Source organism: Haematobia irritans, chromosome 2 (assembly GCF_050003625.1).
Source record: "Haematobia irritans isolate KBUSLIRL chromosome 2, ASM5000362v1, whole genome shotgun sequence".
Taxonomy (NCBI): Eukaryota; Metazoa; Arthropoda; class Insecta; order Diptera; family Muscidae; genus Haematobia; species Haematobia irritans.
Window position 1 is genome coordinate 21,142,842 of NC_134398.1, and position 18,604 is coordinate 21,161,445.

The 18,604-nt window shown below is 31.8% G+C and overlaps 1 protein-coding gene across 1 annotated transcript; it reads left to right on the forward strand.

Moving 5' to 3' along the window:
• Window positions 1-525: 525 nt before the first annotated feature.
• Window positions 526-9,267, forward strand: LOC142224491 (uncharacterized). The gene is made up of 4 exons (XM_075294267.1): window positions 526-565; window positions 729-869; window positions 4,277-4,890; window positions 4,963-9,267. Exons 1-4 carry the CDS (start codon window positions 526-528, stop codon window positions 9,265-9,267), a joined length of 5,100 nt encoding a protein of 1,699 aa, XP_075150382.1.
• Window positions 9,268-18,604: the final 9,337 nt, after the last annotated feature.

The window sequence follows — 18,604 nt, forward strand, 5'->3', positions numbered from 1 at the left end:
GAAAAAATATTTAATATTTTCTTCAAAGTATATATATATACAATCGAACTTGGCTATCAATACTATAATGTATTGATTTCATAAAGTGGGAAAAATCAAAACCTACAAGAGATGAAAGGAACATTAACAACAAATGTTGACATCAGTTAAATCCATAAATTTTCTCACTGTATTGAACTTTGAAAATTTCTCATTTTATTTATTTTCGCTATGCCATACAAAATAAATAGGGAACCCTTACAAAACCTCATCCATTTTATATGGCCTTAGTGAATAAGCAAACCAAGCGGAAAATTTGTGAAAATTTATTCTCATTTAATACCGCATTAGGATGACATTGTAATTGTCAGTTTACTGTTGCAAATTGTTGGCAATATTAAATTTGCAGTAACCATAGAATTTCGAGTGCAAATATTAAACTAAGTTTAAATGAAGTTACTTCATCAAGCAGTTAAATATTTACGCCAAAAACCAATCCAAATCAGTTGCCTTATTCTGTGCGAAAATATGAAATTTTATATAACCATGGGATATTCTTCAATTCTGGATCATTTAATACGAAATGGTTTGTTAAGCAGGACAGTGGAAAATCTGCTAATGACGATTACATGACGAAAATATATGTTTTCGATGAAATATAATCTATGATTATATTTCAATCATAAAATGACCGTAACCTCGTTTAAAAGTTTTAATCTGTTTATGAAAATCATAAACAACAAATTTAGAGATCTTGAAGAAGATCTTCTTGGATATTTCTTATATTTCGAACAATAGCACTAACAATCAGCGTCAACGACGTGCAAAATATCCCACTATTTTGTGCGATAATACAACTTGTGCTATTTTCGTTTGTTATGACACTAACTGTGATAGTTTTTGCATTTGTGTACCACCTTTTGATAAGGGGTTGCCACTTTTTATAGCATCCACCTTTGTCCTTCCGTTTGCAACACATCGAAATATTGGTCTAAGACCCCATAAAGTATATATATTATGGGTCGTGGTGAAATGCTGAGTCGATCTAGCGATGTCCGTCCGTGCGTCTGTCCGTCCGTTTGTAGAAATCACGTTTGTAGAAATAGTTGTTATTGATGTAGGTCAGATGGTGTTGCAAATGGGCCATATCGGTCCACTTTTACGTATAGCCCCCATATAAACGGACCCCCAGATTTGGCTTGCGGATCCTCTAAGAGAGGCAAATTTCATCCGATCCGGCTGAAATTTGGTACATGGTGTTAGTGTACGGTCTTTAACATTCACGCAATAATTGGTCCATATAGGTCCATAATTATATATAGCCCCCATATACACCGATCCCCAGATTTGATCTCCGAAGCCTCTTGGAGGAACAAATTTCATCCGATCTGGTTGAAATTCGGTACACAGTGTTCATATATGGCATCTAACATCCATGCAAAAATTGATCCAAATCGGTTCATAATTATATATAGCCGCCCATATAAACGTATCCCCAGATTTGACCTCCGGAGCCTATTAAAAGACCAAAATTCATCTGATTCAGTTGAAATTTGGTACGTGATGTTAGTATATAACGTCAAACACCCATGCAAAAATTGGTCGAAAACGGTCCATAATTATATATAGCCCCCATATAAACCGGTCCCCAGATTTGACCTCCGGAGCCCCTTGGAAGAGCAAAATTCATCCGATTCTGTTGAAATTTGGTACGTGATGTTAGTATATGGTCTCTAATAACCATGCAGGATTTGGTCCATATCGGTCCATAATTATATATAGCCCCCCATATAAACCATTCCCCAGATTTGATTTCCGGAGAATCTTGGAAGAGCAAAATTCATCCGATCCGGTTGAAATTTGCAACGTGGTGTTAGTATAAGGCCGCTTATAACCATGCCATAATTGGTCCATATCGGTCTATAGTTATATATAGCCGATCCCCAATCACACAAAAATTGGTCCATATCGGTTCATAATCATGGTTGCCACTCGAGCCAAAAATAATCTACCAAAATTTTATTTTTATAGAAAACATTGTCAAAATGTTATTTCTATAGAAAATTTTGTCAAAATTGTATTTCTATAGAAAATTTTGTCAAGATTTTATTTCTATAAAAAATTTGTCAAAATTTTATTTCTATAGAAAATTTTTTCCAAATTTTATTTCTATAGAAAATTTTTTCCAAATTTTACTTCTATAGAAAATGTTGTCAACATTTTATTTTGTCAAAATTTTATTTCTATAGAAACTTTAAACTTAATTATATACGTATTTAATCGGCCTTTTTATACCCTCCACCATTATATATTATATTAACTGGGGGGTATATTAACTTTTTCATTCCGTTTGTAACACATCGAAATATTGCTCTAAGACCCCATAAATTATATATATTCTGGGTCGTGGTGAAATCCTGAGTCGATCTAAGGATGTCTGTCCGTCCCTTGGAAGAGCAAAATTCATCCGATTCGGTTGAAATTTGGTACGTGATGTTAGTATATGGTTTCTAACAACCATGCAGGATTTGGTCCATATCGATCCATAATTATATATAGCCCCCACATAAACCGATCCCCTGATTTGACCTCCGGAGCCTCTTAGAAGACAAAAATTCATCTGATTCAATAGAAATTTGGTACATGGTGTTAGTATATGGTCACTAACAACCATGCAAAAATTGGTCCATACCGGTTCATAATTATATATAGCCCCCATATAGGTTAAAGTGGCAGCCCGATTAAGATTCAGGCTCACTTAGACTATTCAGTCCATTGTGATAGGTTAGGTTAGGTTAAAGTGGCAGCCCGATTAGCCCCCATATAAACCGATCCCCAGATTTGACCTCAGGAGCCTTTTGGAAGAGCAAAATTCATCCGATTCGGTTGAAACTTGGTACATGGTGTTGGTATGTGGTCTCTAACAACCATACAAAAATCGGTTCATATCGGTCAATAATTATATATAGCCCCCATATAAACCGATCCCCAGATTTGACCTCCGGTGCCTTATGGAGAAGCAAAATTCATCCGATCTGGTTGAAATTTGGTACGTGGTGGTAGTATATGGTCTCTAACAACCATGCAGGAATTCGTCCATTTCAGTTCATAATTATGGTGGTGGATGACAGTCTTTCATAGAAGTTTCTACGCAATCCATGGTGGAGCGTACATAAGATTCGGCCTGGCCGAACTTACGGCCGTATATACTTGTTTTGTTTTTTTTTTTTTTTTTTTAATTTGTCCTTTTGCATTGATATTTTAATCAATAACTTATCACAGATCTAAGTATACGCGGTTATTCGTCATCTCATTACCTTTCATTTAAGTACCACCACCGATATAACCGGACATTTCTAAGTCTAGATATAATTTGTGTAGTGAAAAAAGAGAGAAAAACTAAAAATAACGGGATATCTCAAACCCTGTTCCATAAAATTTTTTTAACATATTTTTCGAATTCAACAGATCAGTCACCTCTCATCAAATGTATATTTTCAGTATAAACTAGTGGAAGTTTTCTTCTGGCTCGAGTGCAACTATGCATGTGACGCCTGAAAGTATGCAAATATGTGAATGAACATTTTCTATAGCATGCTAACTAGGATACTCCACTGAACTGTAAACTTCAAGGTAGAGATACTAATGAGCATCAAAATGTCGACGAAATTTTCAATATTTGGAAAGGTCGGTTTTGAGACTTTTTTTTGTAATTTAGAATTTTAAAAAAATTTTCAACTATTTGACTTTGGCAAAAACCGACTCGTTGACTTCTACAAATCTTGAAAAAATCAAAACAAACAATTTGTTTTGCTGTATCTGAATCTATTTCACCCATCTTATTGACGAGTTTAAGTGTCTGATAATATATTGTTTATCACTTTTGTTGATGTTGCTATTATACCACCTATGTATATACTTTGCCAAAATATACTGTGGGTCTCATACAAAATTTAAACATAGTAACCTTAGATTTAAATAACCTTTGAATATGAAATTTTATAATTTTGCTTTTTAAGTTTTTCAATAAACTACATCGAATCAACAACAGTTTTAAATTTTTTGCCCATAAGTATTTGATTTTCTGGATTGTGCCAGATTTTTTTCCGTAAATTTGTGCGGATATTGGAGCATTTTCGTTCAAGAATTGGAAGCTTGGACATTTGGTATAGCTGTTTTATCATCATTCTCCTTTTTTGAGTTTTGTCAAAAGGTTCCACAATTGGATGTGGACACATACATTTTATGGTAATTTGATTGGAAATTTGTGTGGATATACTGGATATTGCCATGCCAGGCTACGAATTACGTTCAAAGGGAAATCCTGAGTCACCAATTAACGTGGACGCAGATCCATTAAATACAACAATGATAGAGGCAAACCCATCTATGGAAGCGCAAATATGGGGCATAGTTGATGGTCTCAAGGATTTGACGAGAGCAGTGGTGGAAAGCCGTACGGATATTAATAGCTTAAAAAAACAAATGGAAGAAATGCAAGTTCGGATTTCATCTACTGCAAACGTAAGTTCTGAAAGAAATGGAGTATCATCACAATATGCCAATGAAGCTTCTGGAGGAGAAGAAGCCCCAATTGTGAATTGTTGGGAAAATGCCCAACAAACGTTTCATCAACCTCCACAAACGCAAGCTGTATATGCCGATACAATGGGTAAGCTGTACGATTTACCCCCATTTTCGGAAAATGCAAATGAATGGCCGTTGTTTATTGCCAACTTTAAGGATACCACTGAATTCTTTCGATACAGCAATCGCCATAATTTGATGCGGCTTCAGAAATGTCTTTCTGGACCCGCTAAGGAAGCAGTCGCTTCAATGTTAATATTTCCGAATGACGTCCCAAAAGTTATAGAAGAATTAGAATTTCGATTTGGGCGACCAGATATTTTGGTACGTTCTCAAGTTTTGAAAATAAAACAATTTCCTACTATTTCTAGAAAAAATATGCAACAAATTGTGCAGTTTTCTACAGCGGTAAGAAACGTAGTTGCCTTTTTAAACTCCGCCGATTGTCAACATCACTTGATAAGTACTACGTTGCTTGAAGAAATGGTTTCAAAACTCCCATTGGACCAACAATTCGAATGGGCGAAAGTGGCTACAGGCATAAAACCATTTCCTACGGTCGAAAATTTTTGTGATTGGCTTGGTAACTTAGCCAGAGTTGTAAGTATGATGTCATGCAGTTCGTCAACACAGGATCAAAACCCTAACAAGATGATGGTTGTTAACAAGACCCAGAATTTGAAACCAAAATGTGAAATTTGTAAAGAAGTTCATTCCATATCCCAATGCAAAACATTTATTGAAGAAATGTCAGTATCGGAGAGATTAGAAAAGGTAAAGGCTTCAAAATTATGTTTTTGTTGTTTGCATAAAGGACATGGATCATCAGGATGTCGTTTTAAAAGGGTGTGTGGATTGAATGGATGCCAACGATTTCATAATAGATTACTTCACGAAGGTAAAACACAGCCGACATCTTCAACACAAATGTTAAATTGTAGACAACCACAAATTCAGCAGAGCAAGCTCTTTAAAGTTTTGCCTGTTAAGCTGCACGGTCCTTCAGGAAGTTTAAATGCGTATGCAATGTTTGACGAAGGATCGTCTATTTCATTGATTAAAGAAGACACAGCTAAATCTTTGGGATTAAAAGGTAAATACACCGATTTAATTTTGCTATGGTATGGAGATAAGGTGGTAACCGAAAAGTCCTTCCTTGTAAACTGCCAGATTGAAGGAACCCAAAGACAGTCGGATAAATTTTCATTAAAAAACCTACATACTGTGAAGGAATTGAATTTACCTACACAATCATTTTCGAAATCTCAACATCCTAAATTCTCTACGTTGCCTATTGAAGATTATGTGGATGCGACTCCCGTAATCCTTCTAGGACTAGATAATACGTTTCTAGGTACACCTTTCGATGTTAACGAATCTGACAATTTAGTAGCTATGCAGTGTAAATTGGGTTGGTTTGTATATGGTGGCACAGGATATGTCTGTGATAAACCAACGGTTTTACATATGAAGGATGGAACACTGCATAATATTGTCCAAGAATACATTTCAAATGAAAATTTCGGTACGTGCCCTGGAATAAGTCCGCTGTTATCTGATAATGATCAAATCGCCAAAGAAATTATGGATAGAACTACAAAACGAATTGGCAATCGCTTTGAGATTGGACTATTATGGAAGAAATATCCACCTGAGATGCCAAATTCATTTGAAATGGCACTGAAACGTCTTTTGACAATCGAGAAGAAAATGTTTCAAAATGCTGAGTTCGCTGTAAAGTACAAGGTGGAAATTGAAAAATATATTGAAAAGGGATATGCACGAAAGTTGAGTGAGGAAGAAATTGCTGAAACTCGTCATCCAGTGTGGTATCTACCTCATTTTGGAGTAATCAACCCGAATAAACCACAAAAACTAAGAGTAGTTTTCGATGCTTCCGCAAAGGTCGGAGGTATTTCACTAAATAATCTTCTGTTGAAAGGACCGGAACAAGCAAATTCTCTTCTTGGTATATTATTGAAATTTCGTCAAGGTAAAATCGCAGTAGCAGCAGATATTCGGGAGATGTTTTCACAAATAAAGATACGAAAAGAAGATCAACACTCTCAGAGATTTTTGTGGAGAAATGGTGAGAGCAACATGCCTGTAGGGCATTATGCTATGGTCTCCATGATATTTGGTGCCATACCCTCGCCTTGTTGTGCAGAGTACATAAAAAATCGTAATGCTACTGAATTTGCCGAAATATATCCAGATGCTGCTGCTGCTATAATTGGAAAGCATTACGTGGATGACTTCGTAGCTAGCTTCAAAACTGAAACCGAGGCAATTGAAGTTTGTGAGAAGGTCGTTACAGTCCACGCAAGAGCTGGATTTGAATTAAGAGGATTTGTGTCAAACAGTGGTTTTCAAACAGAAGACGTTTTTGAATTCAAAACAAAATTTCACAATCTAGCTGAAGATGTTTTCTATGGTGTGAGGGTTCCAACAAAACGCGAACTTTTAAAGATAGCTATGGCAGTTTTTGATCCATTTGGTTTAATAGCCGATTTTCTTTTATATTCTAAAAGCCTTGTGCAACAAACATGGAAGTATAAAATTGGATGGGACGAAGCAATACCAAAGGAACTACACAAGAAGTGGTATAGTTGGTGGATGGAATTTGAAAAATTGAAAGATTTTAAAATAAATCGGTGTTTGTCTCCAACATTTTTCGAACAAGAGGTCCAACTACACGTTTTCGTAGATGCAAGTCAAGAAGCATTTTCTGCCGTATGCTATTGTAAAATACAAGAAAATGTATCATTTGTCATCGGAAAAACAAGATGCGCACCAATCAAATTATTAAGCATCCCTCGGTTAGAACTCCAAGCTGCGGTGTTAGGAACAAGGTTAAGTCAAGTTATAATTAATAATCATGACATTCATATTTCTAAGGTATTCTTTTGGTCGGACTCTCAAACGGTGCTACAATGGTTGAATTCAAAGGAAAGACGTTTCAAGGCATTTGTGAGTCACAGAGTTGCCGAAATTTTAAATTCAACAAAGTGTTCACAATGGAGGTATGTACCTACCCAACAAAATCCGGCTGACGCTGGAACACGAACTGTTTTTCCTCCAAAGCTATTAAAGAACAATATATGGATTAGTGGCCCAACCTTTTTAAGGGAAAATGAATCATGTTGGCCAAAACAAGAGATAATTTTATCAAAGAATGCTATGGTAGATGAAATATGTGCCAGTTTTCATTTGTCAACAGCTCAAGACAAATCGTTTATTGAATATGAAAGATTTTCATCATATACTAAACTAAAGAGAAGCGTTGCTTGGGTATTGCGCTTTGCCAAGGTGACTACAAGAAGCTCAAGGACTTTGAATGGCGATGAAATAGAAAAGGCGGATAAAACCATTTGTAAATTGGTTCAATCGGAATGTTTCAAAGATGAGTTGAAAACTCTATATAAAGGATCGACAATTTCAAAAAGTAGTCCCTTACATAGCCTAGCACCCTACTTGGACCAAGATGGTCTCATCCGCATTCGTGGGAGATTAGATGAAGCTTTGTACTTACCCTTCGATGCAAGAAGACCGATAATTTTACCGCAGAATCACTGGGTTTCTGAATTAATAATGACGCACTACCATAACAAAAATTACCATCAAAATAAAAACTTGACAATAAATGAACTTCGACAACATTATTGGATTCCTAACATTAAAACATTGTACAACAAAGTAAAACGTAAGTGCTATACATGTAAATTAGATTCAATTCAGCCGAAAATTCCGCAAATGGGACAATTGCCCGAAGACCGAATAACGCCTTTTGTAAGGCCATTTACTTATACGGGTGTCGATCTGTGTGGTCCTTTCGACGTAGCAATTGGTCGCCGCAAGGAAAAAAGATGGGTAGTGGTCTTCACCTGCCTAACCATAAGGGCCGCTCATATTGAACTCGCTCACGATTTATCGACAGACGCGTTTATACTATGCTTAAGAAATTTCATCAATCGCCGAGGAACGCTTCTAAGGATTCGTAGCGATAATGGCACAAATTTTATTGGAGTACAAAAGTTTTTAAAAAAAGAGGAGCGCCTTATTAATGAAGATGACATTTTAAAGGAAACATCCAACCGACAAATAGAATGGCTTTTCAACTGTCCAGAGAACCCCAGCTCAGGTGGAGTATGGGAAAGACTCATTCAGATCATAAAAAGGTTGCTTCAGAAGACTTTAAAAGAATCAGTACCACGTGTCGAAACATTGCAAAGTGTCTTAATTGAAGCCGAAAATATTATAAATTCAAGACCACTTACCGAAATACCCCTCTCTTCAGAAGATGATGAACCACTCACTCCGAATCATTTTTTAATTGGCTGTTCGAATTCAACGCAAACGCCGAATACTGAAGATGAAAAGTTGTGTCTCCGCAAGCAATGGAAAATTTCCCAAAATTTGAAAGATCGTTTATGGAAAAGGTGGATCACAGAATATCTTCCACAGCTGATTCGCATGACCAAATGGAGAAATAAAACGGATCCAATAAAAATTGGTGATCTTGTACTCATTCTGGAAAGCTCTGTTCCAAGGAGACAATGGTTAAAAGGACGTATAATAAAAGTTTTCCCTGCTAAGGATGGACAAATCAGATTTGCCGAAATCAAAACTATTTCTGGAGTGAAACGGCGACCCGTATCAAAATTGGCAGTTTTTACAACAACTAATGGTGAATCAGAGTGATTCACAGGAGGGAGAATGTTGATGTTGCTATTATACCACCTATGTATATACTTTGCCAAAATATACTGTGGGTCTCATACAAAATTTAAACATAGTAACCTTAGATTTAAATAACCTTTGAATATGAAATTTTATAATTTTGCTTTTTAAGTTTTTCAATAAACTACATCAAATCAACAACAACTTTTCCGTCCCAAACCATAGTGGTTCGAAGCGTCAACATGTGACGCCTGAAAGTATGCAAATATATGAATGAAAATTGTCTACAGTAGGATAACTCACCGAACTGTCAACTTCAAGGTAGGCAAGGTAGTGGGCTTCAAAATTGTTTTTTTCGACATTTTCATAACTTGAAATCGACTTTTCCAATATTAAGAAAAATCAATTTTTGCAATAATCCACTTTTCGACTTTTACAAATTTTAAAAAAATAAAAAAAACCTTATCCACAATATTTTAGATATCGTTTTCCGAGTTTAAGTATACAATAGTATATTAGTGATCACTTTTCCGTATCATTTCATAATGTTGATAAGCGTCCATATCTAACGCCTGAAAGTATGCAAATATCAGAATGAAAACTTTCTTTCAAAAATCACCATTTCGAAATTTTAAAAATTTGGAAAGGTCAATTTTTTAACATTTTCAAAATTTACTAAAGTTGACTTTCCCAAAAAAAAAATTTTTTGTTTTATCCCAATCCACTTCAGCAATCGTATCCCATGTAGTATAAATCCATAATTTAAATTAATCCTTTAGCATCTACTCCCTATGACCACCATAAAGAAATCATGATGTAAAATATGTAACTTTATAATTGACTTTTAAATGCGGCTTTTATATTTATTATCTCACACAAATCTCTTTGGCCAAGGTAATTTAAGTGTAACTTTATATTAGGTTTTCTCATTCAAATTTAGTGTGGAGTAAAATTACATTTTTACCAAAAATTATTACCAAAAACTCACACAAATTTTTTGTTAACCAAGGAAAAGTTTAGAGAACTCAAAAAAGATGGTATAGAAAAACAACCTCCATAAGATGCAAAGACTGAAGGGTGGCACAAGACAGACTCAATCTTATGCGTAAACATGTCAGGTCTGGAAAAGCAATCCGAAGAAGTTTTCGTCATGATGTAATTGCCACATTTTGCCTTTGCAACTGCATCAGTTGCATTTACGACCACTGGCACTTTTGAACAAGAATCTATCACCTCATTAATTTTAGCTCCAAAAGGGCAATGTAACTGAAACGAAACCTTAGACTTTGAGTTTTTCCTTTTTTTTGAGAACAACAGAAATGCTCTCAGTCTATCGTAGAACCAGACGAGTTAACTTTTTCTGCCTTAACCAGCCATCTAGAGAATGAGCCAAACAGCCAGCCCATCTATTCACGACAATTACAATCACTGGTCGGGTGTTTTTATCCTGTTTTTGAGTGAACTTGTAACTCTTTTAACTTTTATGTGAAGTTAGTGGCGTAATAAGCATTTGCAAGCTGATTTTGTTGCTGGTGTTGTTTGCATATTGTCTTACATGAATTGGATGCCTGACTTGCTTTAGTGGTAGCAAGGATTCCTCTAAACCGAAAGGACCGAAAGTCATTTTAACAAATTTTTACTTTGATTGTTTGCAATCCAAGGAAGGAAGGGTCAAACGTTCAAAACGAATTGTTGCTAAAGAGAAAAGAGATTATTTTTAAATGGCTATGATTTAAGTTTATTTCAAATAAATTAAGGATCACAAATTGAAATTCAAAGGAAATAATAGGATGTTGAAAAAAATTGGAAAATACAATAGATGGAAAATTAAAGTAACCTTCTTGATGTTTTTCCTATTACAATCACGGTAGCCAAAGTTAGTTGATTCCTACCAAAAATGGTAGTTTTTTACTGTTTGTTAAATTGGTAGAATTCTTGACGTTTTGGTAGATTTTACAGAATATTCATCTCCACCTAAGAGCTACTTCGCAAATTTTCTATAGAAATAAAATTTTGACAAAATTTTCTATAGAGATAACATTTTAACAATATTTTCTATTGAGATAAAAAAACAATTCTATAGAAATAAAATTTTGGCAAACTTTTCTATAGAAATAAAATTTTGACAACATTTTTTTATATAAATAAAATTTGGCCAAAATTTTCAATAGAAATAAAATTTTGATAAAATTTTCTGTTGAAATAAAATTTGGCCAAATTTTCTATAGAAATAAAACCTTGACAAAACTTTCTTATATAAATAAAATTTTAACAAAATTTTCTATAGAAATAAAATTTTAACAAAATTTTCTATAGAAATAATATTTCGACAAATTTTTCTATAGAAATAAAAATTTTGACAAAATTATCTATAGAAATAAAATTTTGGCAAAATTTTCTACAGAAATAAAATTTTGGCAACATTTTCTACAGAAATGAAATTTTGACAAAATTTTCTAGAGAAATAAAATTTTGAAAACATTTTCTATAGAAATAAAATTTTGACAAAATTTTCTATAGAAATAAAATTTTTACAAGATTTTCTTTAGAAATAAAATTTTCTATAGAAATAAAATTTTGAAAACATTTTCTATAGAAATAAATTTTTGAAAACATTTTCTATAGAAATAAAATTTTGGAAAAAATTTCTATAGAAATTAAATTTTGACAAAATTTTATATAGAAAAAAAAATTGACAAAATATCTATAGAAATAAAATTTCGATAAAATTTTCTATGGAAATAAAATTTGCTAAAATATTAAAAAAAAAAAAAAACATTTTGACAAAATTTTGTATAGATATAAATTTTTGACAAAATTTTATATAAAAATAAAATGTTGACAAAAATTTCTATAAAAATAAATTTTTGACAACATTTTCTATACATTTCTATACATCTACAATTTTAACAAAATGTTTCTATTGAAATAAAATTTTTAGACAATTTTTTATAGAAATTAAAGTTTGACACAATTTCCTATAGCAATAAAATGTTGAAAAAATTTTCTATTGAAATAAAATTGTGACAAAATTTTCTATAGAAATAAAATTTCGATAAAATTTTCTATAGAAATAAAATTTTGACAACATTTTCTATAGAAATAAAATTTTGACAAAAATTTTTATAGAAATTAAATTTTGACAAAATTTTCTATAGAAATAAAACTTTGACAAAATTTTCTATAGAAATAACATTTTGACAAAATTTTCTATAGAAATAAAATTTTGACAAAATTTTCTATAGAAATAAAATTTTGACAAAATTTTCTATATGGATATAATTTTGGCAAAAGTTTGTAAAAAATTTTGGCAACATTTTCTATAGAAATACAATTTTGGAAAATTCTTCTATAGAGATGAAATTTTTATTTTTATAAAAATTGTTCTATAGAAATAAAATTTTGACAAAATTTCCCATAGAGAAAACATTTTGACAAAATTTTCTGTAGAAATATAATTTTCTATAGAAATAAAATTTTGGCAAAAATTTTTATAAAAATAAAATTTTGGCAAACATTTCTGCAGGACACAAGCCCAATTTCACAGACGTATATACTTGCTCAAGAGAATAATCAAAGGCGTAGATAAACTCTTGAGATGCTTAATATAATAGATCTCTCTCCTGACAAGAGAATGCATTTCAAAAAAGACACGGAAGAATGCGCGCGAATGTATCGACACATCATAAACAGGCATCGACACAAACGAAGCTTAGTGTACGGTGGAACAGGGTATTATAAGTCAGTGCATATGTTTGCAACACCCAAAAGGAGACACATGGTGTCTTCGGCAAAAATGCTCAGGGTGGGCTCCTGAGTAGAAGAGTGCGCGTGAGTGAAATTTCACTCCCACTCACGCACATTCACGAAACAAAATGTTTATTCACGCACGTTCACGCACGATACGTGTGGTAGCCAATCACGCTCACGCACATTCACGAAATGAAAACCTGTACTCACGCACGCTCACGCATGAACTACTTTTAAGGACTCACACTCACGCACGATTCACGACAATTCACGCGATTCACGACAAATTCACGAGACTCACGACATTTTCTAACCGAGAGTATGCAAAGGCAACAAAATTTAAAAATAAAATATAGTTCGACAGCTAAATTAATTTCAACTAACCAATTTTTGACTCCGATTTTGTTGAAATTTTGCCCATGGAGTAGAATTAGCATTGTAGCTATGCGTACCAAATTTTCTTGAAATCGATTCAGATTTATATATAGCTCCCATATATATATTTTTCTGATTTCGACAAAAATGGTCAAAATACCAAAATTTTCCTTGTAAAATCGCCACTGCTTAATCGAAAAGTTGTAAAAATGACTCTAATTTTCCTAAACTTCCTAAACATCCTAGTGCATTATCCGACTTAAATTTTGAGTCTATAGATTTTGTAGAAGTTTATCAAATTCTGTTCAAATCGAGTGATATTTAAATGTATGTATTTGGGACAAACCTTTATATATAGCACCCAACACATTTGACGGATGTGATATGGTATCGAAAATTTAGATCTACAAAGTGCTGCAGGGTATAATATAGTCGGCCCCGCCCGACTTTAGACTTTCCTTACTTGTTGTCAATAAATTAGATCTCAAATAATATTTGTGATTTGTGAACATTAAATGTAATTTAATTTTTGTATTTTATGTAAATACAAAATCCCAGAGGATGGTTAGTGGCACTAACCGAAATATTGAAATAAATATTAAAACAAATCAATAATCGATTGTTTCTATGACTTCAAGCCGAACAAAATTAATAATCGAAATAACATTTTGACAAAATTTTCTATAGAAATAAAATTTTAAGAAAAGTTTCTATAGAAATAAAATTTTGACAAAATTGTTTAGAGAAATAAAACTTTGACAAAATTTACTATAAAAATATTATTTTGACAAAATTTTCTACACAAATAAAATTTTGACAAAATTTTTTATAAAAATAAAATTATGACGAAATTTTTTATAAAAATAAAATTTTGACAAAATTCTCTATACAAATAAAATTTTGAAAAAATTTTCTATAAAAAAAATTTTGACAAAATTTCCCATAGAGAAAAAATTTTGACAAAATTTCCAATAGAGAAAAAATTTTGAAAAAATTTTCTACCGAGATCAAATTTTGACAAAATTTTCTATAGAAATAAGATTTTGACAAAATTTTCTATAGAAATAAAATTTTGACAAAATTCTCTATAGAAATAAAATTTTGACAAAATTTTCTATAGAAATAAAATTTTGAAAAAAGTTTTTATAGAAATGCAACTTTGACAAAATTTGCTAAAAAAATAAATTTTGACAAAGTTTTCTATAGTAATAAAATTTTGACAAAATTTTCTATAGTAATAAAATTTTGACAAAATTTTCTACACAAATAAAATTTTGACAAAATTTCCCATAAAGAAAAAATTTTGACAAAATTTCCCATAGAGAAAAAATTTTGACAAAATTTTCTACCGAGATGAAATTTTGACAAAATTTTCTATAGAAATAAAATTTTGACGAAATTGTCTATAGAAATAAAATTTTGACAAAATTTTCTATACAAATAAAATTTTGACAAAATTTTCTACACAAATAAAATTTTGACAAAATTTCCCATAAAGAAAAAAATTTTGACAAAATTTCCCATAGAGAAAAAATTTTGACAAAATTTTCTACCGAGATGAAATTTTGAAAAAATTTTCTATAGAAATAAAATTTTGACGAAATTGTCTATAGAAATAAAATTTTGACAAAATTTTCTATACAAATAAAATTTTGACAAAATTTTCTACACAAATAAAATTTTGACAAAATTTCCCATAAAGAAAAAATTTTGACAAAATTTCCCATAGAGAAAAAATTTTGACAAAATTTTCTACCGAGATGAAATTTTGACAAAATTTTCTATAGAAATAAAATTTTGACGAAATTGTCTATAGAAATAAAATTTTGACAAAATTTTCTATACAAATAAAATTTTGACAAAATTTTCTACACAAATAAAATTTTGACAAAATTTCCCATAAAGAAAAAATTTTGACAAAATTTCCCATAGAGAAAAAATTTTGACAAAATTTTCTACCGAGATGAAATTTTGAAAAAATTTTCTATAGAAATAAAATTTTGACAAAATTTTCTATAGAAATAAAATTTTGACGAAATTTTCTATAGAAATAAAATTTTGACAAAATTTTTTATAGAAATAAAATTTTGACAAAATTTTCTATAGAAATAAAATTTTGACAAAATTTTCCATAGAAATCAAATTTTGACAAAATTTTCTATAGAAATAAAATATTGACAAAATTTTCTATAGAAATAAAATTTTGACAAAATTTTCTATAGATATAAAATTTTGACAAAATATTCTATAGAATAAAATTTTGACAAAATTTTTTATAGAAATAAAATTTTGACAAAATTTTCTATAGAAATATAATTTTGGCGAAAATAACATAACATTTTGAGAAAATTTTCTATAAAAAAATTTGACAAAATTTTCTATAGATTTTTCTTTCTGCAGAAATAGATTTTTGCAAAATAATATTTTTTGTTTGGTAGTTTTTGGTAAAATGTTCTCCAAATGTTGATAGATTATTTTTGTCTCAAGTAACAACCGTGATTACAATGCCATTCAATTTAAAAAAAAACTTTCTCACTTGATAACATTCTTGTCTCCTCAACTAACTCAGGATGTGTTTAGAGCCTTGTCGCGAGTATGGCAAAACTTGCCTTGACAATATTTGTCAAGGATAAAGTTTATTTGCCCAATGTCTCCGAAAAATTTCTCACACAAATGTTCGTGACATAAATTTCCAATGTAATTAGACAAAAAACCACAATGTCAAACAAACCACCAAAAATATAAGGATTCCTCCAACAAGGAATCCTCCAAACAATGACAAAGGAAATGTTTTAATATGAGATAACGAGTAAATTATTTTTAAATAACTTGAGTTAATTTGAAAGGGAAACGTTCACAGGATATGAATATGAGGAATTAAACAAAGCCAACCAAAAAAAATGCACATAACTTGATTCATTTTCCTAAAGAAAATGCAGTCTATGGGATGTGGTATTCACAAAAGATTTCAATAAAATTTCATAAACTTCATTAGATGATATTCCAAAGGGAAGTATAATCACAACATTTTCATGAGGTTAGAATTCCAAATTAAATTGCTGGAAATTAAACTAAATGTAGATACAGAGTGACTTAGTGCAACAAAGTAATACGCTATATTTTTATATCCGGCGCCACACTGTGCAAAAGGGTATTATAAGTTAGTGCATATGTTTCCAACACCCGGATGGAGACGAGATAGACACATGATGTCTTTTGGCAATAATGCTAAGGCTCGACCCCTTAGTCGATCTAGCCCTATCCCTCTGTAAGTCCGTCAGTCTGTGAACACATTTTTGTAATCAAAGTCTAGGACGCACTCATATTTGTTTTAAATCTTGCACAGAGAGTAAAATTAGCATTCGTGCTATGCATGCCAAATTTGATTGAAATCGGTTCAGATTTATATGTAGTCCTCATAAATTTTTATTCACCCCGATATAAGGTATGACCACCGTAGTTCAAAATTTCACTCCGATTTACTTACGATTTTGGTTTCGGCTCAGATTTGGACGAACCCACCCGTATATACCAAAATATCCACATTATCCTTGTAACATTGCCAAAGCTAAGTTGAAAATGACTTACTTGAATTTTCCTAAAACTCTATTACATATCCATTAACCGATATCCTAAGCCACTCAGTGGTAAAGGTATAATAACTTTGACCTGCCAAAATATATGCCTTCCAGAAATATTGATTTTAGATCCCATAAAATATATACCGATTGACTCAGAATCACCTCCTGAGACGATCTAGCGCTTGGTGTCCGTCCGTCTGTCCATGTATTTGTTGTTCGCAGGATTCCGATGGCAATTATTTGGTACAGGATTGTTTTTAGGCACAAGGACGAACGTTATTGAATTTTTTGCAAATATCGGATCAAATTTAGATATCGCTCACATATATATGTATCGCCCGATTTCGACAAATTGGGTCACGTTGCGCTTTTTTTTGCCAACCGATCGCCGTCAAATTTAGCACAAAGTAATCTTTTTCATCACCCTTTAAATCTGCAAAATTTCATCGAAATCGTTTCAGATTTAGATATAGCTCTCATATATATGTATCGCCCGATTTTCCCCAATTTGACCATAAAACCCTTATTTATCAAATGATCTTACTCAAACTTGGCTTATTTTAATCTTCTATAGTACTAACAATATGTGCTAAAAATGATCGAAATCGGTTCAGATTTAGATATAGCTCTCATATATATATACATTGCCCGATTTTCTAAAATTTGGTCATAATAGCCTTATTTATTAACCATCATACTCACACTTAACACAAGGTAACGTGTTTGGTGTTAACCAAACTTGCAAAATATAATCCGAATCGGTTCGGATTTAGATATAGCTCCAGGTTGGCTGATAAGTCACCGCCCAGCAAAAATATTTGGAAGTTCTTCTAAAGGCACAACTTTATAAGCACTTCCAGAAGATGCACTCCCAATGATGTTCTTTATTTTAACTACCCAGGAAGTTCTTTTAATTCAATTTGTTATAACTTGATTTTTTCATACTTTTAATGGGTAATTTCAACTTTTTTTGTTTCAAATAGGTTAAAAACAGAGTAAGAATTCATAAAATGGTACAAATAATTTAAATTTTGTCGAAAAAAAAATGCTAAGTCCAATCTGAAAAATTGCGAATTTTTTAAAATATTTGATGTCAAACCTTCCACATAAGCGTAAGAATGCATTTAAACTCATAAAAAAATTTTAAAAATTATTTATTTTTCAAAATATCACAAAATTTGTTAATTCACATCCAAAACATTGAATTCGGATCCCACCTAAAGAAGTGATGCAAATTCGGTGGAGGACTTCCGTCCTATGACAAGCCCATGTTAAATTCATCGCTTCTGCGTCAATTTTGCACCACTTCCGGATCCAAAAAGAACATTTTCATTACTTTTTTGGCGACGCTTTTTTTTTTTGCTGGGCGGCCTAACAAAGAAAAACACATTTTTTTGTCAAAATTCGTTTTTATTATTCAACATAGTTCCCCAAGGCCGTAGCCAGGATTTTAATTCGGAGGGGGTTCAACTTAAAAAAAATATTCATATAATCTCATGTGTAGAAAATTTTATTTATACATAGGTATGTATACAATATTTTTATAATATTAAATTGAGCCGACGGGCTTTTTGGGCAGCAAATAAATCAATTACTTCTTCAGTCGGCACATTTATTCGGCGATGAACGGACATTAATGCCAATCCATTGAG

Excerpts from the sequence above, each read along its gene's own strand:
- LOC142224491 (XM_075294267.1), top strand. The coding sequence starts at position 526 with ATGGGATATTCTTCAATTCTGGATCATTTAATACGAAATG. Across the intron at positions 566-728 it reads GGATCATTTAATACGAAATG|AGATCTTGAAGAAGATCTTC; the intron begins GTTTGTTAAGCA and ends CAACAAATTTAG. Across the intron at positions 870-4,276 it reads CGTTTGTTATGACACTAACT|GCTACGAATTACGTTCAAAG; the intron begins GTGATAGTTTTT and ends TTGCCATGCCAG.